The sequence below is a fragment of the Dicentrarchus labrax genome, unplaced genomic scaffold, assembly GCF_905237075.1.
Source record: "Dicentrarchus labrax unplaced genomic scaffold, dlabrax2021, whole genome shotgun sequence".
NCBI classification, from domain to species: Eukaryota; Metazoa; Chordata; class Actinopteri; family Moronidae; genus Dicentrarchus; species Dicentrarchus labrax.
The window spans coordinates 24794899-24819512 of NW_026136703.1; the positions used below are offsets into that span (position 1 = coordinate 24794899).

General features: G+C 41.4%; 1 protein-coding gene across 1 annotated transcript in view; it reads right to left on the reverse strand.

Moving 5' to 3' along the window:
- Window positions 1-762: 762 nt before the first annotated feature.
- Window positions 763-24614, reverse strand: part of kcnh5b (potassium voltage-gated channel, subfamily H (eag-related), member 5b) — a 151146-nt gene continuing 127294 nt past the window's right edge. Inside the window, exon 13 of the mRNA XM_051387668.1 lies at window positions 763-9470. Within this exon, the coding sequence (XP_051243628.1) occupies window positions 8370-9470 (1101 nt within the window). The 3' untranslated portion in view covers window positions 763-8369. The remainder of the gene's footprint in view (window positions 9471-24614) is intronic.

Below are 24614 nucleotides of genomic sequence, written 5' to 3' on the forward strand. Positions count from 1 at the left end.
CAGATTCACATTCCAACATGTAGGGAATTTTATTTGACCTGTGCATCATAAAGATGATAAATGTGAATAGTTTTTGGCAATTAGACACCGTTGTCACGTCATCATATTTTAATTCAGTGTGATTTTATTTGTGTAGTGCTCCTAACGACGTTTTCAAGAATCCACCGGGCCCGAATGAAAACAACCAATCAGAGCAGAGAAAGATTGATTGATATTCTCATTCCCAGGATGTCAAATATGGTCACGGTTAGCACTAACCTCTTAGACAAAGACACTGACTTTCTTTGACTGCTTTACAATAAAAGCCACCTTGTGATCCGCTAGTTGAATGCTTTTAATGTGAAGTGGCTGCAGCAGCAGTAAAAGTTGTGTTAGCATTAGCAGACACTTAATCCAGCAATGATACAGCTGTAGGTGAGTAAACAGTACACAGTGAGGCATCAGACAGATCAAATTACAAATGCATTAATTCAGTGCGGAGATGGCGGACCCTGCCACTAACACTGAAAACTACCATATAGAGAAGGAATTGTTAGGAGTGTAAATGTTCAGTGGTAGTGCGGACCATAAATAGCATCAAAAACAGGGCTCTTAAAAGCTCAACAGGACAGAGGAAGGTGAAAATTCGTCCTGTTCTCTCCTTCAGCTCCTGCTAGGTGCCAATACAGATCAATAAAGGTCATTGATTCCTTAATGCCCCTTTCGGAAAACCGAGTGAAGAGGAAGACGTTTCTAAAAACAGAGAGACAGACAAAGACCAAAGAGAGTATCCCAGACGGCTGTTTATTATTCTCACACTACAGTTTAGGTGTGCAACTGTAAAACAATACATGAGTCAGTGTGGGACTTCAGTGCTGCTCCCAGACCGTTGCTTTAACAAAACAGTAGAAATTGATAACATTCCAGTAGAAAAAACAGAGAGAAGCTTTTCCTTAAAGGGCCTCGTTTATTAAAAGCATCCAAAGCTTTAAGACTGAATCGGCGCAAAAGCTGAGATTGATGAAAAATTAATCCTGGTGAGAAAATTGTGCAGGTTGCCTCGATGAGATAAGTGAAACAATAAAGAATTCTATCACTATCTGGGAAATGACTTCCATTTCTTTTAGTGTCATCTTCAATGCAATATGTGGAATCGAATCAAGCCAAAGGATAATTTGAATAAATGAGGCCCCGCGGTCGCACCCACCCGTCCCCAGAGAGGTGGATTCATGGTCTCAGTCAGTCAGCACGACGTAGACAGACTGTACATCGTCGACATGCTGAGGAGAGCGTGATGGAGGAGGTCAAAGAGAGAAAGGAGGATCAGAGAGGGGGAAAGGTGGAGAGAAGAGACCCTAGAGGAGAAAGAAAGAGGTGTTTTTCAAAGAGAGACAGGACGGAAGAGGACCTCCTCAAAAAGTAGAGAGAGGAGAGTTCTTCCCCCGAAAGTAGAGAAACAAAAGGGAGACAAAGAAATCACCTCTGCTCCCAGGGAAAATGCTGGGAGAGCAGAGAGAGGGGACGGTGGTTGAAGGAGGGGTTGTTGTACATTCAAGTGGCGAAGCCAAAAAATCCTGTGCTGAAAGGTGTGTTAGTGTGTGTGTGTGTGTGTGTGTGTGTGTGTGTGTGTGTGTGTGTGTGTGTGTGTGTGTGTGTGTGTGTGTGTGCAGGGCTCAGATCACAGGAGGTGCCCTTCATTCTCTTGTCAAATTAATAAAGAAGAGGCTGAGCTCTGAGTTTGCTGACAGGAAAACTCTCAAACTCGGTACGCAGTCGAAAGCCGTCGGAGGAGTCCCCGCGTCCCGCACCTCATCCTGGACTTTAACTGCTGAGGGAGCGCTTTCGTTAGATTTTTAAAAAGAATCACTGCACTGCAAATCTGAAGTTGTGGATTTAAAGTAAATCGTACTCAGCACGAGTTATTACTCTCACTGAAGACTTGTTGCTGCAAGAACTCGTGCCACAGCATTGTACACGCATGTAACATCTTCATTTAGATTAATTTAAAAATTATCCCTTATGGCCACATTTTAATTGATAGTTCTAAATTCAATAAAAAAACATGTATCTGACAAAATGTCTAAGGATTTATACATTGCTGATGCCATTCTATATATTTCTATTTAATTCTTTACTAATATGTTAAAATAATGTGTTTGAGTTCAAATATCTTCATTTTGGGGCCACTGCATGTATGGAGCACACCACTAGAGAAAATATAGACTTTTAATGTGTTTAATTATAACCAATTATTGAACTGATAAATTACATTTTGTTAAAATAAATTTTGTTTCATAATTTACTACCTCATTCACAACAGAACCTCTGATTGGACAGATTTCTGTCAACACAGCAGCCAGCCAATCAGAGCTCCGGTTGTTGCTCCGTGACTGCAGTTTATTTTGGTGACACGTTGTTTATACGTCTTTAAATTAAAGCAAAAACATGATTAACAGGAAATTCATTGTGAGACTTTATTTGATGGGCAGTAAAGTAGCTGAAATAGAAATAATTGGCAAATTTAATGATGATTAGATTTTTGAGTTTTTACTGACAGGATACCTCTAAAAGAAACATATTTTAGATTGATGCCAACATACACAACTTTACATGCTAATGGGTAAAACATAATTTTAATTAATTTTTAATCAATTGATTTACCATCGTCTTTTTCTTCTTCTTCTTATAATTGACGGTAAGAAAACACTGGAAATATATAGTTATTCCAGTGGCACACTACAGACTTCATAGTCACTAATGTTACAATTATTACTCTCCTTGTGTATTATTTCATTTTTTGTCATTTAAAAAAACCGTGCAAACACACATTTATATATATGTATGTGTAATACACATGTCCATCATGGCGGTGTCAATTTTTAATTCAAGTAAACAATAACAAATATTCAGCGTCCAGTTAGAATATCAAAATAAAGCTTGCTGAGGTCGCAGTTTGGTTAGATTTAGGCAACAATACTACTTGGTTAGGTTTAGGTATTATAAGTATTATAAGGGTTAGGGTAAGTTGACATTTGTTTTCACACAGGACTTGAACAGCTCTCTCCTGGGTGAAAGTCCTTTCATAGGTTAAAAACTTGGGTTCCAATCCAAACAGACCAATAGAAAACAAACCTGAACCTGATGTTCATAAATTAGTTTAAATGTTATTAGGCTAGATCTGAACTACTTGCAGCCAGTTTGGGGAAGATTTTGTGCAGCTGTTTGGGTGATTTAAGTTGCGGGAGACATTTTCTTGTTATTCAGGGGTGTACTCTAATTTAAAAATAAGTTTCTTTCTAATATATTTCCACACAGCCTAAATATAAGCAGTCAATTTGGCATAAAAGTAGAAAAATAAACTACCGTAGTACTGTGATAACATAACTCTAAGGTAGTACTTCAATTTATTCTGCACACACTGTGTCTTTCTCAGTGGGAAGTAGATTCTGGCAAGAATCCCAGTATGAAGGTTCTGGTCCTGACTTTAACCCGAGTGTAGAAGCACAATCTTATATAATATATAATAATACATATGTACTGTATATAACGTATTGATCGCACTCATCTTGGAAAAAGGTCAGTTTCAGAAAAGTTTTGAAGGACGCTTTCCAATGCGACTCCTACACTGACTGAAAATGATGTGAAATGAACTTTCTGTTTCAAGGTTTAAAAAGTTTTAGAACTGCAGAAAGAGGAGAATAACTGCTCCAACAGATACAGAACAAAAGTAGATCGATGCCCTCCGTCACGTCTCATCCTGTATTATGGCTTTTGTTTTTGTTAGGTGTAATCTTCAGCTCTATCATGATATGATCTCACTGACAGCTGTAGTGCCAGGCGACTATCAGCATGAATCAAAATGAAGGAAAAATCCGTCTCAGAGGTTCTCAGATTTAGACAGATATAATAAATCTGTAACGTCTGCTGCTTTCTTGGGGTTATTTTGTAATTTACGTTTTTTGCTGCGCACATTATTCCTCCAGCTTTGTCAGTAAGTGATCTCCCGGTTTCCCAAAAAGCTTTTAACATCTTCCAAAGAAGACCCTTTGCTGCCAAATGAGAGTGCCCACTTGGTCAAACTACAAAAACCTCATCAAAAAAGAGCACAATCCCTCACACTGTGCTATCTGCAGATCCATAAAGACACAAGCTGGGACTGCATTGCATTATGGTCTGTTTTCTGTTATTGCGGCTGGAAAAACTGGTCTATGATCGATTTAGGAAAAGGCGACCAAACCCTAATGTTAGATCTGTAAGACGGGAAGACGTTCTTTTGTCAAACTGTAGTAGAAATACACTCCCCCAGTTTGATATAATGCTGTCTATGTTTGGCCAGTTAGCCATTAGAGACACATTACTAGTAAGTGTATCGTAAGTGTATTAAAGGGGATGTTTCTTTCAAATCGAGTCATGAAATTAAATCAATAAAAGTAGTTTTGGAAAAGTTTTGGAAGCTTTGCAAGCATTTAATAATTGCTGACTTGCTAAAGTTAGCAATAATCTGTGAATAATGTCCAGTTAGACTTTCAAAATAAAGCTCGCTGATGGTAAGATTTAGGCAACAAAACTACTTGGTTAGTTTTAGGAAGTCAAGTATGTTAATTAGCGTATGTTGACATTTGTTTTCACACGGGACTTGAAGAGCGGTCTCCTGGGTGAAAGTCTTCTGTTTGTTTGACCCACCATCCTCCATACACAGACTTTGTCACCCTTTATACTGCACCTTCATACAAGCGTGTGCATTTCACGGCGTATCTACGTCATTCAAAGTTTCATGCAAGTTAACTGAGGCAACTTCTACACAACTCATGTTAAGGTTTTGTTGGCATCACAGCATATCTAGTTATTATCTTAATTTAATCTGTAAAGATCTTTTTCTTTTAGCCTGTTTAACCTGTGTGTTGTTGAGTTTGACCTTAGGGGTTAGGGTTAGGGTTAGGGTTAAGGGAAGCCAATGTGAAGTTTATTGAGATCAAGAAGTGGCCGTTTGAGGATATTTCAGACTCAAATGTCAGACTCAGAATTAATCAGTCTAAGAAAGTCAACAGTTTCTAAGTTTACTTTGAATACAAGTTTTAGCGAAAGTTGGCATTAATCTAAAATACACCCGAAACTAACGGTCATTCATTCGTTTGAGAGGTATCCTGTCAAGAACTCAAGTGGGAGTTTTGGACCTGTTGGTCATTATAATCCAGACTTTTGGGGGGCAAGTATTGAACCTTCCCTAAACAAAGAGAGTTAATTTTGATTTTATGCTATTCATCATTTGGTAAGTTTGGGTGTCACATTTGGTTGGTAGATATAAATAACTGATATTTCGTCTTATCTACACATGCAAACAAACCCTGAAATAGATATATTCGCAATAATGACCCTAATACTGGCTTGCCTATTGACACTATATACTGTGGAACAATAAAAGTCCATCAGAATCAGCCTCTTTACGACTATTAGAGAATCAAATGTTGCATAGCTTTGCATGATATTTGATATAAGTGACATGTCAGTAAGATAAAGAGATATGAAGCATGTACAGGTACGGTGGTAGCCATCATCGAAATCCTCTCATAAATTAGTACAGATAGTGGCCAGATTGCCTGAAACTGCTGCTGAGGTGCCCCTGAGCAAGGCACTTGTCCCCTGATTCTTGCAGGGGATCTGCTCAGTGGCTGACAGCAGAGAGAAGGACTGAGAAACACCCAGCGGTGACAGAGTGAATGTGAAGCAGATTGGTACAGAAAACGGGCTTCTGTGCACAGGATGAAATCTCCATTTCAATTTGCATTTGCACTACAGAAGCCAATAAAAGTGTGTTTGTTTAAAAATGTTCCAAAGTAAAAACCAGATTAGCATATTGTGGCAGAAATCTCACATCTAAACTCGTCTTTAGCTGGTGTGATTTTATGCCAATTAGCATTACAAAGTTTTTAATACTCATCATCTGAATGAGTCCAACATCGTGACAGACTTCGAAAAAGGTGGATGTTTAAATTTCAGTTTGTTGGGAAGTTTTGAGCGCCAGCAAATTGTAAAAGACACTAATGTTTTCTTTTATTTGAGACTTTTTCATAAGAATGAAAAACCCATCTTTCAAGTATGATCATTAAAACTAAACACTGATGCCAATTGACATTTATCACACTGATTCTCATGCACACCTATCTATCAATGCTGAGATGTATGTAGGACTGTGTGCAGTGCAGTTGGTCACATCTCTTTTAATGTGGCCGGCTTTTTGTCTCGCCTTCATGTGGCCATTAAGAACAGTTATAGTTATATTTGCATGTAGATGTGTCTACATGCAGGAGAATACAACGTAGAACAAATTAATTAATCAGTCTTCCTTGAATGGCCAGTAGCTTTCCTGGATCAGTAATATCAACATCCAGCATCCAACGGTGAAACTTGTCAAAGGCGTTACATTTTCTTTCCTGACACAGTATGTCTGTGAGATCCTGGCATTAGACTGATATAGAAATATGTCACTGTACCGCCCTTTCAGAAACAATTCTACTGAGATGGTCAAATCCTGCGTTGGTGATTTTAATGCTATCTCTCTCCTGTTGACAGTCTAATAAAGGCATAAAAAGCCCCCCACGAGGAATCCAAGAGGCTGTTAACTTACTATGACCTCCAGTATGGCCACCGCAAGATGTGTTACATGACCTGAACCTCTGTTTCACATCTGGCTGGTGCGTTTTTCCTCCCACACTAGCCCGTTTTCTGTCACCTGTCCATTCACTCACACTGCTGATAACGTTATAAAGGAATGACATGAATCTAGTCATTTAAAACCAACCGAGGCTTCCATGATGGCTACCGTACGTCTATGTTCTGCCTTATTCTTATTATTCCGCTTTATTAAAAATGATGGTGCATGTGTGTGTAGGTGTGTGTGTGGGATGAGTGTTGCAGGGTGAGGAGGGACAGCGTCTGAATCTCACAAGACCTGAAAAACCTTGACTTCTGACAAAACCGACTGATCTGTCTTCTATGAAGAAAAAGTCTCCCTGGGCCGTCAGGGTTCACATCAAGAGACGCCGTCACACTGAGCATGTGTATGCAGGAAGTGTGTGTGTGTGTGTGTGTGTGTGTGTGTGTGTGTGTGTGTGTGTGTGTAAGCTCTTGTACACAAACACACACACACACACACACACACACACACACACACACACACATATATTTATATATATGTACGCACTCTGGAGCATAAAACTACTCCTTTGCATGCAGATTTAGAAAACTGATATCATAAAAAGTACAGTATTCCATTTTTTATTACTTGAGCTTTTTGCGGCGAAGCTGCTGTCATTAATGGAATTCAGAGCGGGCTTCAGTGAGACGCTCGCTGGTTAAGACTGCCGTGTGGTGCTGGGGCTGTGGGATTACATGTCACTGTGCTGAGTGGACTTTTATGTGAACTAAACTCTGTGTTATTTCCCCAAAGCCTTCTCGTCATCCCAGCTTTACCCAAAGTGCATTCTGCCATCCCTGATTCATGCAGAGGAATGGAACCAAAAAAAATGTCCTTCATTCACAGATAACAAAGGTATAATATTCAGAATATTCTAGCGGCGTACCCGAGCGATGCATAGACACAAGGAGGATCCTAACAAAATAAACATTTGAGGGTTTACTGGACATCAAACAGAAGCTGAGGACAGTTCCGTAATCAAAAATAGAAATTATTATAAGAAGCAAAATCAATAGTTAATATAAAAACATACTGGAAAGTTCCCCCCCTGTGTTGAGGGATGCTGCTTCATCACATTTGTGTTCTTAGAGGGCGAGGTGAGAGCAGAATCAAACTCCTATTTCATCTCACAAGCAAAGAAAAAAATAAAACCTCCATCCCTTTCTCTATTTAGAAATAATCCATGCACAATCCCGTTGCCAGTAAACCCTTTTGTTATTCAATGTTTAGAGTGCTACCAGTATGCAAACCCTGAATGTCCACATAGTAAATTATCAATGAAAAATATTCATATGTACAGTGTAGCTCAATAAAATGTCACTTCTCTTTAAATTCAATTTGCATGCAGTCAACTGCATAATATACAGGCAATAAGTACGTTTAGTTGTTTCTTTGGCAGGCCAGAATCCAGCTGGACATGCATAGAGAGGTATGTACAATCAAAAAAACGGGATCCGGGTCACTGTGGAGTGTGGACTCTGTCGTGACCTGGAGGTAAAAGTCAGTGTGCAAATGTTAAAGAAGCCAGTTTTTTTATCTCGGAGAACTGAGACCAGTGGCGTAGCCGGGTCCGTCGGAGCTGGATGCCAAAAAACAAGCGTAACCATGAACTGATAATTGTGATCATAGTGTCACAATGTGTCATGTGATCACCGTATATTCCAGCACACCCTCTACACCACTGGTTGAGCTCTCTTCAGAGCTCCTCGTCCTTCTCTAAGTCTGGAGAAACAGGCCTGGAAACGGTGAAAATGTCCTGACGGTGTATTTTGGTTTTGGGTGTGGTGGAGGCAGACGGCGCCCCCGTGGACACTCTCTTCTTGTCCGACAGCAGTTTGATAATCTCAGCGACCTGACTCTCCAGGGCGCCCAGACGGCCTCCCAGAGTCTGGATGTCCCCCCGGAGCTCCAGCCGGGTCTCGTGCAGTGCAGCCTGCAGGGCCTGCTCAGGGATGGGACAGAAAGGGTGAGGGGACCCCGCTCCTCCGGGGAGAGGGCTGTGGAGGAGGGGGGTGACCGCGGCGGGGGTCCGCGCCTCCCCCGCCCGGTCGATCCGCAGCTCACTCTTGGTGATGCCGCTGTCGCAGGAGTCTGTCTTGCGGAGGGGATTGTTGCTGGACACCCCGCCCTCCTCTACGTCCCCGCTCCTTCCTGCTTCCTGACCTTTACCCTCCTGTGAGAGCATCTCCACGGAAACAGCCTTGACGTTGTTGTTCAGCCCCTCCTTCCTGGCCTCCACTGGAGCCATGTTGTTTTTCAGGCGCATCCAGCCGGTGGCCTTGATGGCCGGCTTTGCCAGCGCAGGGCTGGTGCTGACTTTGAGCCTGACAGTCTGCTCACCTCCCCCTCCGGCAGCGCTGGGCTGCAGCTCCATGATATCACAGTTGTTCTGCTTGACCGGGGGCTCGCCGGGATGGCTGTAAGCCAGCGAGCTCTGCATGGGCGTGACCTGAGACACGGTCAGCACGCTGCTGCTGGGCGGAGCCCCATTCTGCATGGAGGAGGGGGGCCGCTGCAGGCTGAGCGGCAGGGAGTGCTGCAGGCTGGAGTGGCCCAGCTGTAGGCTGTGGGGGTGCAGGTGCTGGTGCTGGTGCTGCTCCTCCTGCAGCCGGTTCTTCTCCAGGTCCAGCTGAGAGGCAGCTGCAGCTCCCTGGTTACGGAGCTCCTTCTGCTGCTTGAACTTCTGGAAAAGCTTCCGGACGGGATGGTCCTGCGGGATGGTGAGCTGCACCTCGTTTTTCGCTCGCTGACGCTCCTCTTCCTCCTTCTTCACCTCACTGATTTTGCGGAAAATTATCTGCAGGGGAAACACAAAGAACACAACAACATGGTGCTTATCAGAACACTTATCATTTCATATGAATACTATGAATAATAATTCTCTCTCTGGCGTTCCTGCATAGCGATGCACATTAATCAGTGCAGATAAAGGCTTTTTCTACAACAGTGAGAAAAAAAGATTTATTATTATGGAAATCTGTCAGTCTGTCTCAACTTCTTCACTTGAACATATTCACATGTCACATTCTGTCTGCAATGCACTCAGGTACTGCAAAGTGTAGCTGCCTTCTGGAGATCGGTGTTAAATTATCCATCAGTGCACCTACACCTCCCCCTGTATTATTCAACCTAAGTCTGGCTGGCGCCACTCTCTCCTGGCTCCCCTTACACACTAATTACATTGGGAATGACAGAAATCCCTGCCAGGCAGCCAGCCAGCCATCCAACTGGCGATTTAAGTGTTATTCTTGGTTAAACTGATGATGCTCCCAATAGATAGGCCCGCTGAGTCAATCTTTGAGTTAAAGATGGAAAGGAGGGAAGTTGCCCACCTTGCTGTCCATCCATAATCTACCCAACCGACTATCTTTACCTCCTAAACTCCCTCCTTTCATCCATCTGTTCCTCCTGCTCATCCAACCTCTGCTGCTGAGAGCTTCCTGGGCCAAACCAAGCATAGTCTGCTGGCAGCAAAAAAAGAAGGTATGAGGAGGGGGAGATAGAGAGGCCCCGTCAATCATCTCAAGTCTCCACGGCTACCTGGAGGCATAACCTGGAAGATTAACACTTTTAATTAAATTACCTATGACAAGAAGAGTGGGGTTTTGATTAAAAGTAATTGAAAAGTGAGCACTGCTGGGTTTTGTCTTTTTGAACAGAACAATGAGTCTACTGTGTTTGTGTATAAATCAGGACAAGACTGAGCAGATGATGCTGATGTGACGGGGCCAGATATGATGAACCCCCATTAACTAACAGTCTCTTCGTATCAAGTTCAGCAACTACAGTCCCATCAGGCTGTCACGTAAAGAACCAAAACACATCAGAAATCTCATACAGACGTCCAGTGAAAAGTAATTCAGCGTATGACTCTGCTACAGGCACAATTAGACAGGATTATTCTATATAAGCACGGCTGAGCTTCCAATTCTAGTTTCCAACATTTATTATTGTTGTCAGATAAATCCTAGATGCAGATGTTGAAGGCAGTGACAGATGAAGCTGAATAACTGAAAGAAGTTGAAGTTGGCAGCTGAAACAAAAACACTAAAAGCAGTTTAGGTAGCAGTTAAAATGTAAGTGATAAAGGTCCAGTGTGTAACATTTAGGGTTAGAGACTTGGACTTCAGATAGGGCCATTGTGTTTCGTGGCCACCGTAGTTTCTCCTACACGCTTGGGAAGAGGAGGATGAGACAAGGGTGTTGCTGTACAGCTAGATGCCACTAAATCCTGCAGACCGGTCCTTTGAAAGGAGTTGAAGAGGCAGCCTAAGTGCCAGCACTGAATCGATCTGACGTTTGTTACATGATATATGAAGTGGAAGGGCTGACAGGAGAAGTATCAGTTAATGTTAATGTTCTAACAGGAGTTGGAAGTGTCAGTTGAAGCAAAATAGCTTAAAAGAGCTGAAGTGCTGGCTCAAATCAAATCTATTGTTTTTATTCAACATGTATTTGGGTTGATTGTATGTATGTGTGCACACAGTAAGTTGGTTGTCCTGGCTCAGGAGACCAGGACCTGTTAAACCTGTTAAACCACAGCATCCTGGGTTTGAGTCCGGCCTCGAAACATGTGCTCAGCCTTGTCTCAGCTGACAGGAACATCCAGCTAAATCCCATTATGTCCTCCTAGTTTTGGGATCATTCTGTCCATTTTACTGGTAATGAGGGAAGAAACTGACCACTGGACAGCTCATCACCCTGCACTTAAAATAGGGTGACATTCACACGACAATAACAGTGAGAATAACTGACAACTGGACACAAAAGGACCGTGTGGGCACCTGACATTTATTTCCCATATTCACACACAGACACACACACACACACACACACACACACACACACACACACACACACACACACACACACACACACACACTCCTCTGTGCTCAAGCACCATCTGGTTTTAACACACAAATACAGCTCGGCAGTAAATCCATACATTTCTTTGGCTATTTCCCAATATTTCCCAACATTTGGTCAAACAATCTGGACCTTTGAGACCATATCACCCTGTCTTCATCTGCTGGGACTTTGGATGTTCACGGGTCCCATTATTTCACACAGTTCTTGCTGTTGACTGTTGACTTAAGAGGTCAAGCTTGTCAGCTTATTTTTGACTTTTAAGACAGCAGGTGACATAATAACCACTCCACTCAAGGTGCACCTACTGGAGATCGTTTGCTAACAACTCGGGCTGAAAAGCAAACCGAAATTTGGAAACAAAACTACTCCGTCATCTTTACTTAACTGAATGGACCAATTTTCAAACCTTTCAAATAACAATAATCTGTTTTTCTATCTATGTTTGGCACAGAGCTGGAGGGCGGACCCCCTTTGTGAAGTAGTCTGATTCTGCAGGTTTACTCTCTGCATCGTCACACCAGAACCTGCCTGACCAAGGACTCTTATCCTCTCAAAGATTCCTTGACACTTACAGCTTACTCTGAAGTGTTTACTTCATCTCTGTCATCTCTGGCTGGTCCTGACTGCTGCACCCGACCCTATGAGCACATCATCACTTGAACCGAAATCAAATGCCTAACTTTACAGGAGAAACACTTTAAAGGCGCCAGCGGAGTCAGGGCTGTTAAGATGGTGACGGCCAGAGCCGACCACACTGAGCTTCACAACAACTCTTCAGAAACCTGTGGGTGACGTCACAGACACTACGTCCATCTTCCTTACAATCTGTGACACAGACCTGCAAAGCCAGTCTAAAAGTCAGCACGGTTGGGGGGATATGAATAGAGGCAAACAGACGTGGATCTATGTGGTGCAAACTGAGGTAAAGACCACTTGAGCTGAAATGTCAGCATAATTCAAACCTATTCTGAAGCTGTATGACTCCACTTCATTAATGCACAGAGAAAAAAAGGAAAATGAGAGACTGTGGGATAAACAGCTTCTCTTATCCACTGAGTATGAGTTGAGCCCAACGACTGCAAACTGGACCAATCAGCTTACTAAGAGGGGCAGTATACTGTCACAACCTCCTGAACCTCCTGAATACTGTAACTACCGTGTAACTTCAATTACCAGCAGGGTCTCAATTAGATGCAGGTCCCCTTTACGAGCCTTGTACAGCGTTTCAACAAGTCTCAATCAGAATCATTTGTAATTGTTATTCGATAGAAGTAACATTCATACTGCTTTAAAGAAACAATTTAATAGTATTCTTTGCTGAACAAAGGTTTGTGCAAAAGGAATTAAAGGCCTGTCCCAAATAAAGACTAACTGAAGTTTTATGGTATTCAGACTTGACTTTATAGAAAGAAAATGCAACCCTACTGCCAGGTACAGTTTTTACTGTTTTTAAATGTTTAATTCTCAATTCTTCCTACAATATCTGCACATGGCACCTACAGCAGGGCAGTGTGTTGACGCAGGTGCTTGAACCAAAGAGCGCTGGTTAAGATCCCGACGCAATCCATACAAAGAATTGCTAATCTCAAATGAAAAGAAACTTTTTGTGCTCAATTAGACACACTGTAATTTACCCAGATCCATCGCTATAAAGACTTTGGCTGCAACTCAGATTTTTTTTAAAGCACTCAAAAGAAAATCTGTTGGCATTGCAGGAATGGTTGGCAGCGCTACGCGTCTTTAAGCTCCGCACACTTTGACCGAATGGTACCGGGCTGAAGGGCCTGACTCATTTCTCACACTCAGCCTAATTTCTACTGACCCAATTATTCAGTCCTTCTGTCTCCTCAACATATGGAGCCTCATTCACAGTCTGAAGTGGCCGTCCGCCGTGACATATGCACAGAATGACACAGAGTTATGAGTGATGCTACTGAATGGGTCTCTCTCTCGTCAGTGTCTGAGAAGGCGAGATTGATAAATGGCTCCTTATAAGCTACTCAACTGAACAGCTGTGATATTAACGCAGTGAACCCAGGAGTCTCTGCACAAAGATGATAAATAGTGTAATGTGAGTTGACCTGTGTGACATTATAAGTCCTTGTTAATGCCTTTTAGTTGTATACTTGAAAGTTTGAGGTGATGGCTGAAGTCAAATTACATCATATCATGAGTTGTGAGACCTTTGATGATATAAAACCACATTACCTGAAAAGGTTATGAAACTGGGTTACATTATAAGTTAATGAATTATTGCTGTGAAAATGCTCATGTGAAAGTACAGACTTTGTGGTAATCAAAATGTTTATTCATCTCCAGCAGTGAAAGTAGTTGTTTTTGATGTCCTCCTCCAGTAAGTTATATTCTGCTTTGAGAGGCTTTTTAAATGCAGGCTAACATCTAGCCACGAGCAATGGATTCGAGCTTGTTATTAGTTTTTGAACATCTCTTTAAACTTTGCACTTTACACGTTTTTAGTCTTTCCTTAAAGATCCAGTGTGTAAAATAGAGGAGGATCTATTGGCAGAAATGAATATAATATTGTTTAATATAATATATAATATTGTTTTCATTAGTGGATAATCACCTGAATATAAGAATAATTGTTTTTGTTACCTTAGAATGAGACGTTTTCATCATCCCATGGAGGCTGCCGTGTTAAAGCGTCATGTTTCTACAGTCTTTTGTATTTTTCACAAGCCCCCAGGAAGAGCGCAGGGCTTTGAAGCCATAGACATAGAAGCCAAACCATGTAATTACAGCAATGGCGTCTGTCACGTGATGCACACATGGCCCAGAAATACTTTTTCCCAGAAGGTTACATTGTGAAATGAGCGGTTGTAAAACAGTGGCCCACAATATGACAGAATTTGATCCATTCAGTGCGATAACATTTCTAAAGTCTAGAAGATTCGGAAGATTAAATTATTTAACACCATAAAAGTAAACGGAGCACTTAACCGGAAGTTAGCGGAAGTCTTTTTGGCTTCATTCGACACTTTTGTGCAGCTTTCATAGGAAGGAACAGAGCGCCGCCTCCAACGCTGTATCCAGTTCTCTTTATACAGCAATGGCTTTTCCACACTTCACAGCCAAGTGAGGGAGCTGGAATCTGCAACTACAAGGACCAGTGTGTAAGGATCTAGAGCCAGCGTTTGGTTTGTCCATTCTGGGCTACTGTAACACACAACAACTGTGTGATCAGTGTAGCAGCTGTTTATTGTTTACTGCTGTAGAATAGATGCTCTCTGCTGTGGCAGACGTGCTGCACCGCATCAGTGTCTCATGAATTTCAGCCATCATGGAGAAAAATGAACACAGTTTCATTAAAGTTTCTACAAACAAGCGTATCAGTTGAAGGTTCTTTCTGGGCAGGGTTTGTATTTGGCTGCACAATTTTGATTCTTTATTTCAACTGCATTTTGCCGTCAGTGTTCATGCAGCACGCCTTAAATTAATCTGGGCACATACTGTGGGACAAACATATGGCATCTTAATTAGCAGGAAAAGATGGTTGTTTTGCACTAAAGTTTATCCCTGTGCAGTTTTAAAAGCCTGAATGTTTTTCTGGAGGGAATTCCACCGAGGCATCAACAACAGTACAGTACAGACGGTAGTACCACACTGGAGGTGCACCAAAAACCATCTGACAAAACCTCAATCACAGACAAAAACAAACATATTGCATCGTAGTGGAAGCAGCAGTTATGTAACAGATGCTTCCAGCCGGCTCATACACACCTGCGTCCACTAAGGTTTGTTTATGAGATACAGCGAAGCACATGTGCGGCTTCTAAAGGGTGGTTCGTCTAAAAGATATCAGACAGTGTGTGTGTGGCTGTCGCAGACATGAACCCGGCAACAGCAAATGTTTCTACACCAGTGAGTAGCTTTAAAGTACAAAAAGATGGTTGCTGCTGTTTGCCTGTTGCGTATCAGTACAGCAGATCACCTTCCCATAATTCTACACTGCGGTGGTTAACGAAGAGCTGATGTGTATTGAGTCAGTGTGGTACTTTCATAGTTCACCCCACACTCCCCTGAGAGCACTGCGGTCCTCTCCGGAGAGCTCCATATGCAGATTTGAGGATGCCTATGCTAATGAAAAGATAAATTTGCCCGCAGAGCCTGCAGGGGATTGGCTACCGCCGAACAGGAAGACCGTCAGAAAAAACAACACTGCAACAACAAATGAACCATCGTAGAGACACGAGAGGACATCCGTCAGTCAATCCAACATCTTAAACTACAGTAAAAACCACCACATACTGTATGTACTGTACCATGTGTTGTGCATTAGTATAATAATATTATGCCTCGTTATGGATCCTTCCAAATGAATTCAACTTGTAACTGCCCTTTAGAACGAGACATAGAAGTGTTCCCTATGAGCAGGATGAAGCGTAGCCTCCAAAACTGTTACAGTCACTGCTGGTTGATGATGTGACAATGCTGGGGTTAAGGTTTGGTTATGGTTCAGAGATAGAATAAGAATCCTTGAGTACAATAAGGACCTTGTGTGACCTTGTAGTTAGAATATGTTAATCTTTTCTTTATGTTGGCTGGAGGTAGGATAGGATAGGATGTACCTTTATTGGTACAATAATACTGTGTATACAGCATAAAGACAAATCCATCATGGAGGTCCGCTCAGTTGATTTCTTTCTGCCGTTTAAGAGAAACTGCAATGGCAGCCAAACTCGTAAAAACATGAAAAGTCCTGTTTAGATCCAGTGGTGGTTTGTCCATTATGGGCTACTGTAGAAACATGGCAGACTCTGTAGAAGAGGACTCACTCCCTCTGTAGATAAAAACAGCTCATTCTAAGGTAACAAAAACACAACAAGTCTTATATTCAGGTGATTAACCACTAATGAAAACATACCTATGAATATTATAATGTTAAACACACTGAACCTTTAAGTTACATTCTTATGGGTCCAGTATTGATCGAAAGCCCTTTCCCTGCATAGACCTCCACATTATCTCTGCAGAGAAAAGCTGAATTGTTGGTCATGTGAGGCAATAACCCATAGTCTCTTTAGGACAGGCTGTCCACACTACGAGCTACAGTATGTTACTATATCACTACACCTGTCCATTTAATCCTTAATCCATAGCTCACAATAAAGTAATATCAAAGAGCTGCTGTTAAACTACTGGACATCCAACCAACCAAATCACTTAACCTGCATTATCCTAGACGGGTAACTATCCACCAACATCACAACATCAACCTCATTTATTTGTTATTGCAAATTTGAGAATAGAAATTGTCAGCTACATGGAGCAGTGGCATGCATGCTCTTCTGCTTTATAGTGAGAAATATTCAGTTTTCAATGATGTAACAAGACAATAGATTGAATTTACTCCTCTTGAACAGAAAGTAAGATGGGAGTAGGTTTTATTCTCTCTGAAGGAGCATGTACACACTTGTGATTTCTGCCCTCTCAGCCGCAGACAGCTGTGGGCGCGGAGGCGCTCTAAACATCGTGACACCAAAAATCTATTTTTATCTCAGACTTCAAAGCTCTTGTGATAAATATAGCTCAAACACAAACTGGATTTCAGCGTTGATAAAGCCCCTCCCCAGAATGAGAGCACAAGCAAGAGACAGAACAAATGCAACATTATGTTTACGAGCTGCCACGATGAACGTCAGGCCTGTTTAAATATTCAAGAGCAGAGCGAGCAGAAGGAGAGCGTCAGGGTTTATTTAGGGTTTCACAGAGAGACGCTGGTCGGGCTGAGTAATGTCTTCATTTCAGCCAGGCCATGATATTCTGACTGGAGGGGAGGAACGAAATAGAAAACATTACACACTGTAAATCTGAGCAGAGAGAAAGTGAGGAGAAAGAAGGTGGAGAAGAAGAAATATTACGTAATATTAAATCCAAGCACAGACAGGCAGCATGTGATATATATTGCTCGTGTTACTGTCTGGTAATGTGATACATTACAATCATTTGTTTTGTCTGTTAAATGCTTACACTGCTCACCTTACGCTGGCAATAGTTATTTTAATTACATTCCTGCTAATAAAGCTAATTCAAATTCACGAGAGAAGAGAGAGAGCGAGAGAGAGAGAGACAGACAGAGAGAGAGAGAGAGAAAGAGAGAGAGGGCGAAAGACAAGAGAAACACTACGAAAGAAAAAAGAAGGGAGATGGAGGAGGAGAAAATGAACATGATGAAAAAAATAGAGCAGAAGGGAGGAAAAGAGGGAGAAAGCAGAAAAACTGCAGCAGATGAATGAGAAAGAAGGAAAGTAAAGACAGAAAATATATAAAGGTTGTAAAGATTCGCCTGAAGAGAGAAAAACAGGATGGAAAAGAAATGTTGTGTATTGTGCTGAATATGACCTGAACAAGAGAGAGAGAAAAGAATAAACTGCAGATGTGCACATCAAAAAGGTAGAGAGAGAGGAAGAAACACTTTATATGAAAATTAAGAGAACATAAGAGATGATGAGAAATGGTCACACTTTGGATTAGCCACAAAAACTACATTTAGTGAAAGATCGTCACCACGTAACTTAAGTACGTAACGTGAGTTACCCGGTGGTTCAAAATGACGCCGTCCGTAGGAGAGGACCCGCGTTTTCTCATTATGTTACGTACCCGACGTTATTTAAAAATGAAACATAAGTTATAATATGTAACTTAGGTAAGCAGCAGCAGGTAGCAATAACCCGAACCAAGTGTTTTAGTTTCTTTGCCATCAGACAGCAGCACAATGTTAGAAAATGTTGTCATTGAATGTAATCCAGGTTTTATACTTTATTCATTATCCTTGTGCATTACAGTGTAGGTAGGTTTACAGTAAGTTTATAAATGAATAATCATACTCTACATTCAAAACAGAGCAGGCCAGCAGTATGTAAGAAAACGTCAAAAATTACAACATTTTCCCTTAACTTTACCTTTCAACAAGCAAATAAAGTAACAGTGCTTATAAATAGAAAATTAATTTTAAGAATTAGATTTGGTTAATGAAAAGTTCCAGCCCCCCTGAGAGCAGCTGTATGTGCAGTAAGGGGAACATCCAGTTCAGCAGAGACTCAGAACAGGAATGGAGAGATCAGTGTATGATGAATATGACCGGGAAAAGAGAGAAGATGATATCTGCCATTTTATCCACCAAACTCAATATCAAATGTTGCCCGCAAGGAATTTAATGCAAAGCATTGTGGGTCATGAGCCTCTTTCTCTCTCCGGCGCTCACGCGGCGCTCTTCCTCGCTCATTCATCACCATAATCGTCCGGCAGGAGGCGGCTGTGTGTGAATGTGGTGAGAGAGAGAGAGAGTGGCGGCGGCGTGCAGGAATGACAGAGGAGCCCATTATAGAGGAGCGTGACTTGTTTGTGTAACAGGTCACATTCAGATACATTCAGCAAACACAGCACAGACAGACAGCGCAGAGAAAGCCTGATACACACCATCAGACAGGGCTGCAGCTGGAGAGGAAATTACATTTGAACTTTTATTTATACCATGAAGAACATATATAAAGTCAAAATAAGGTAATTTCAAAAACTTTAAATAACTAAACTTTCTACATAATGATCATTGAGCTGAGGTTGGTTTGTCAACTGCTGTTTCCAAGGTCAAGAATTCACTTTTAAACCTCAGGGAAAAAAATGAAATTTTAACATCTGTGGTCCCATAACAATTACTAATGAAGCTCGTGTGATTAAATGGAACTTTAGGTTAGATTTTCATTAGTCTTTAAGATAACATCATGTTTTCTGTTGAGTTTTAGGCTCCTGAGCTTCTGGCTATCTCTGTGGTTGAGCTCATAAGTTCATTATTGACTCTAAAAACACCAGAAATGAATTGATTTCTTTTGGTCTTTATCAGTGGATGGAGCTTTACTTTTGTTGGCATGGAGATGAATCATCTACAATAGAAAGGTGGATGGTTTGTGTATTCTTTTATTTTGTGTATTTTATAACCTTCAGCAGCAGACAGAGTTTGCCAGTTGTTTTTTGAATATCTACATTTCCCTGACAAATTGGCAAACTCCATCTGCTAATGAAAATCATGTAATATAACTGAAGGCTCCATGAAATGGACCTTGAGGTGAGATTGTGTTGTCAGCAGCTGTTTCAAGATTAAACGTTATTTATATCTATATCTATATCTATATATAGATATAGATATAGATATACACAGAATTCACTGCCATGAGATCTTTATTAGTGTTTCCAATAATCACCAACTCTGGTTTGGTCAAAATAAACCCATAATTCACAGAGTTAGATGAGAAGATAGCTGCTATGGCTGACTCACATGCATTAACATAATAAACACATATTACAAGCTAGATCTATAGAACTGTGTCAGGTCCCTGAGCATGCATGATAATGTCCTCTTTTATGGAGTGACTGACTGAGAAGTGAATCTAACAGTATTTGACTCAACTTCTACCCTGATGGAATTAACCAACTCAGAGGTTTCAGGGACTGAGGGCTGTAGTCACACAAGGTCAGGAAACTTTAGATTGGAGGCTGGGAACTGAACCAGATAAGTGAGTAACTGTCTCCTACAGTTTTGAGTCTTTACACGTTTCTACATACAGAAAATCGATAAGCGAGAAACTTTTAAATTGACTCTTTTGATGAATTCAATATTTACTTTAATTTCTCACTTTTCATTTCCTCTTTAGTTTCACATTAAATGAGTTATTGTGTCTTCAGTCTTCAGTTTGACCCTTGGGGGAAGAAAATCCTATTTTGTATGGGTTTTAAACACAGTAAACTGCATTAAGAAAGAGAGAATATATTTTCTAAAACATTATTTTTAACTACTACTACTGTTCATAAAGTTCTTTAATCAAATGTTAAGTAATAACTTCAGCCTCTTTTGGTCTAAAAAATTAGACAATTCAAGCTCATGACTCCAGTAAGGAGAAGAAAACAGCAGAAAGGTTCAGTTCACTCTCACCACTTTTTGAGCTGCAGCAGGCAGCTGTTTCTAATGAAAAGCTCTTAAAACCCACTGAACACCACCTGCTCAGCAGCAAACATTATGTGAAACCTTGCAATTTTGTCAAATGACTGCAACTTTTCTGTAAATTTGACCAATCCCCTGCAAGTTTCACCAGTCATAGCTGTCCCCCACACATAACACTGATCCATACGTCACCAAACTGTTATTGATTTTATTCTCACTAGAACAAGTTGCCTTTGATTTTTAATGAATTATACCAAACAAATCACAGCTTGTCACTCACTGACTTTGCCTTCCTAACGAAAACTATTTTCACTTCATCCTGAAATGTAATTGCAAAAAAATGCCTAAAAACATCTTGAAAAGTTACTGTGAAATCAGGCATTTTAGGCCTCAACAATCTCAAAAGAAGCCAGCAAAATCCTGGAGGGACAGAGTTATAGACCAACTGGTAAACATTGTGGAGCATTTAGCAGCTAAAGAGACAGATATTTCCCTCAGGAGTTGGTGGAGACCAAAACAAGAGCTAAAAGAGAATAAATATCAGACAAATCTACGACTCTGTAACTAGAGGCAAAACAAAGGAGTCTAAAAAACAGGTGAAACCTCCGTTCGTCCTGTAAAACCTCCTCCTGCCTGTTTCCCCCATGTTTAACACATGCATTTACCCTTCGGTTACTCAAATTAAATGTGGTTGCAGTGCATGCTGGGTGTACACAGGCGTTTAGCTGTAATGAAGGCAAGGTGTGTGTGTGTGTGTGTGTGTTTGTGTGTTCATCTTTTTGCTTTCAGATTCATTATGGCAAAGACGAGAATCAAAAACAGTGTTAATTCACCTTACTCTGCAGCCTCTGATGTAAAAAGATTTTATATAATTACCATCAGTATGGCTGCATGGAGCCAACGCCAGCTCAGCACACTGAAACACATCCAAACACTCCCATCTGCAGGTGCCAGCAGTCCGTCAAACAGTGTAAATTATACAAAGTACTCAGAGTAATAAAACACGATCTAACTGCAGCGGAGGCGTTTTTGCTTCTATCCCACATTACCTGCAGCAATACAATAATAGCATTAAAAGAAAAAGGTTCGCAGCAGCAGGAAGCGGTGGTTTAACAGCTCTAATAACAGGAAAAAGCATCCAAATGCAGACACAGCTGGTTGAGTTATGGGCAGTTTATGTAATTCAGCAATCAATAAACAGGCTTAGAGTTGTCAGAAGAGGCTGACAAACCTGAGGATGCTGGGGCAGGTGAGGGGGTGGGCACGCTTTACAATTACAGGGTTGAATATAAATCTGATCTGAGCGTCACAACGGGGAAGACAAAGTCGGAGGCGTATGGGAACAGTCCGGCCCGGTTAGTGTTGAGAGACAAAATCAGATCAATCAGTCAAATACAGTTTACTGAAGGGAGTCACAGAGTCACTGAGGCTGTACGACGGTTTGGCTCTGTGGTCTGCGAGGCTTCATATCCCACCGTTTCAGAAGCGAAGTGTCTTCAGAGCTTCTTGCCTGCCTGACATTGTTAACTTTCCTTAAAAAAGACAAAAAATGGTATGTTTCTCCACTTCAAATCCCTTCTGATCTGCCTCTGACTGGTCCGGTGCCACAATGGAGTCTGGAGTCTGCACAAGTTATTATTCGTTTCTGTGTCTGAATTCCTCCGAATACAGCTTCAGCTTCAATCCAGCTTCTGGCTACTCTGAGGAATTTGGGGTTTAGTTTCGTTCGAATGCCTAAAACGTTTACCTGACAGGAACCTCTGGTGACCACGTGAATTATTATTCTTGTCTCTTACAAACAAAAGCAGAAGGAGCTTAAAGATGTTGTAGAGTAGAGCCCTGCGTCGGACTGTTTCTTTAATCCCGCCGGATTTCTGACCATTACTCCCGGCTCCTCCTAAATCTTTCCATTCACACTCCTCCCCTGTCTCGCAGATGATAAGACATTATTTTACTGTCGGTAACAAAATTGCTCCAAACATCAGACTTGGCCTGGCTTTGCTTTTATTTTGTTAAAAATTAGAGTTATTTGGATGCTGATACCACCATTGGAAATTCCTCTGATACTGCCTAAAATGTGCTATCAGGTATCGGCGAGTATGCGTGTCTGTGCACAGTTACCATGTAATTCACTACCTCATGGTCCACCTCGCTGACTCACCCTGACTCTGACAAAGGGGTTTAACCTGAACCCGCACATACAACAGTGAGAACAATCATACAGGCTTAGTAGTCTTTATAAGCGTACATGTATCAGATCGATACTCGGCATCAGACGACACACGAAGTTCAGGTATCGGAAAGGAAACAATTGTATTTGAACATCTCTAGTAAAAACCAGCTTTAATCTTCTTTTCAACTTAATTTAGCTGACTCTGTCTCCATCCTTCTGGTTGGAGCTAACTAAATCTCGGGACCCGCTCGAGCCCACAGCAAAGTCAAAACCGCCCAATCTCATTAGACATCATTTTGAGATTTGAAAGTCCTGTGTTTATGATTGCATTAAAATCATAAAAATAAGATTTGTTCAGTCAAAATTACAGCATGATCGATACATATCTCTCTTGCATTATTATCAATCAGGCTGTATAGAGGCGGGAAACAAAAGGAGACAGAGAGAATCAACCCTGGGTTGCTGTGGCCATGTGGTCTTCCTGCTATCAGGGCGCCTCCATAAGATGCCTTCACACAGCGAAAGCAGCCAAGGCAGCAAGGCCACTCTCCTTCTGCCGCCTGCGACCACGCTGTGGCGGTCCCTTGAGACCACTGCAGGTGTCACACTGACAGGTGGAAGTCGAGCAATACCTCAGAGCTGGCGCTGCTGTGCAAAGTTTAATCCTGAATGCTGCCGTGTGCGCGATATGTGTGTTTGAGCGCGTTCAATCCTGCAGTTGATTAAATTCTTTTTGTTGAGTTGTAGTTCTTTGTTACACACACACACACACACACACACACACACACACACACACAGCAGTTAGAGTGATGGATAGACGCTCAGTTGGCTCACACAACAATAGCTGGACTGAATAAAAGGGTCTAAACTGGACGGCACACTCGCGCTTGCTGGATCTGACTATTGACTGCGATCCTACACGCATGAGAAAATGAAATAACAATAAGAGCGAGCAACAGGAAGCAGCGGAGAGGGAGGACGGTTACAGCTCTGTTCTGGCAGACATCGAAGGAGCTCGTATCATAAGGCTAAAAATAGAACCAGAGAGAGAGAGAGAGAGAGAGAGAGAGAGAGAGAGAGAGGCTGCTGGGTAGGAAACAAGACTGCAAGAAGAGATCAAATCTACTGACTTAAGAGAGGGAAAGATACTTAGATCAGCTTATTCTGAGGTACTGCATGGTCTCTAATGAATGTGAGGTAAAAAACACACACACACACACACACACACACACACACACACACACACTTTATTCATGGTCTTCAGTTTCATTTTGATCAGAGCTTCAATCCGGCTGGTGAAAAGATAAGATAGAAAGCCAACTGCACATCAGTTCACAGTGATAAATAATGGAACCCAGGTATTAGAAATCAACCATCTCCTACAGATTTAATATTACTAACACACAATTAATTACACAATTAACAGCAGCAAATACGATTTGAAGGAAACATAATGCGGGCAGGATTCCATTTTCTGTTCACATATTGAGGAAATTTGGTTAATTAACGTATCGGGCAAGTCACAGAATGTTGGTTTTAGAAAAAAATATTTAGAAAAAAGGTATTTCATGGTAACCTTGCAAAGCAGCTGAACTCGCAAGATAAAAAAAAAATCACAATCACATGAAATGAATCCATCTTGCCAGGCTTCAATCTATGCATTTGTGGACCAATCAGTGTAACTAAATGTAAAGTCTTTATATGAGAACGTTTGTCAGTTAAATGTGAGGACATGAGACGCTCTGTATGTTCAGGCTAACAGAAGCTACTATAAACTACATAGTATAGAAACTGTAGTCGAGTAATAATCCATCTGTAGGAATGTAAACATATTGGTTTCTTTTTGTATTTTACATAGTTATGTTGTCTCTCTCCTCTTTCCTTGTAGTGCAATTGTCATCATGTTATCTCATCTGCCACAGGCGCTGTGTCCATCATACGTC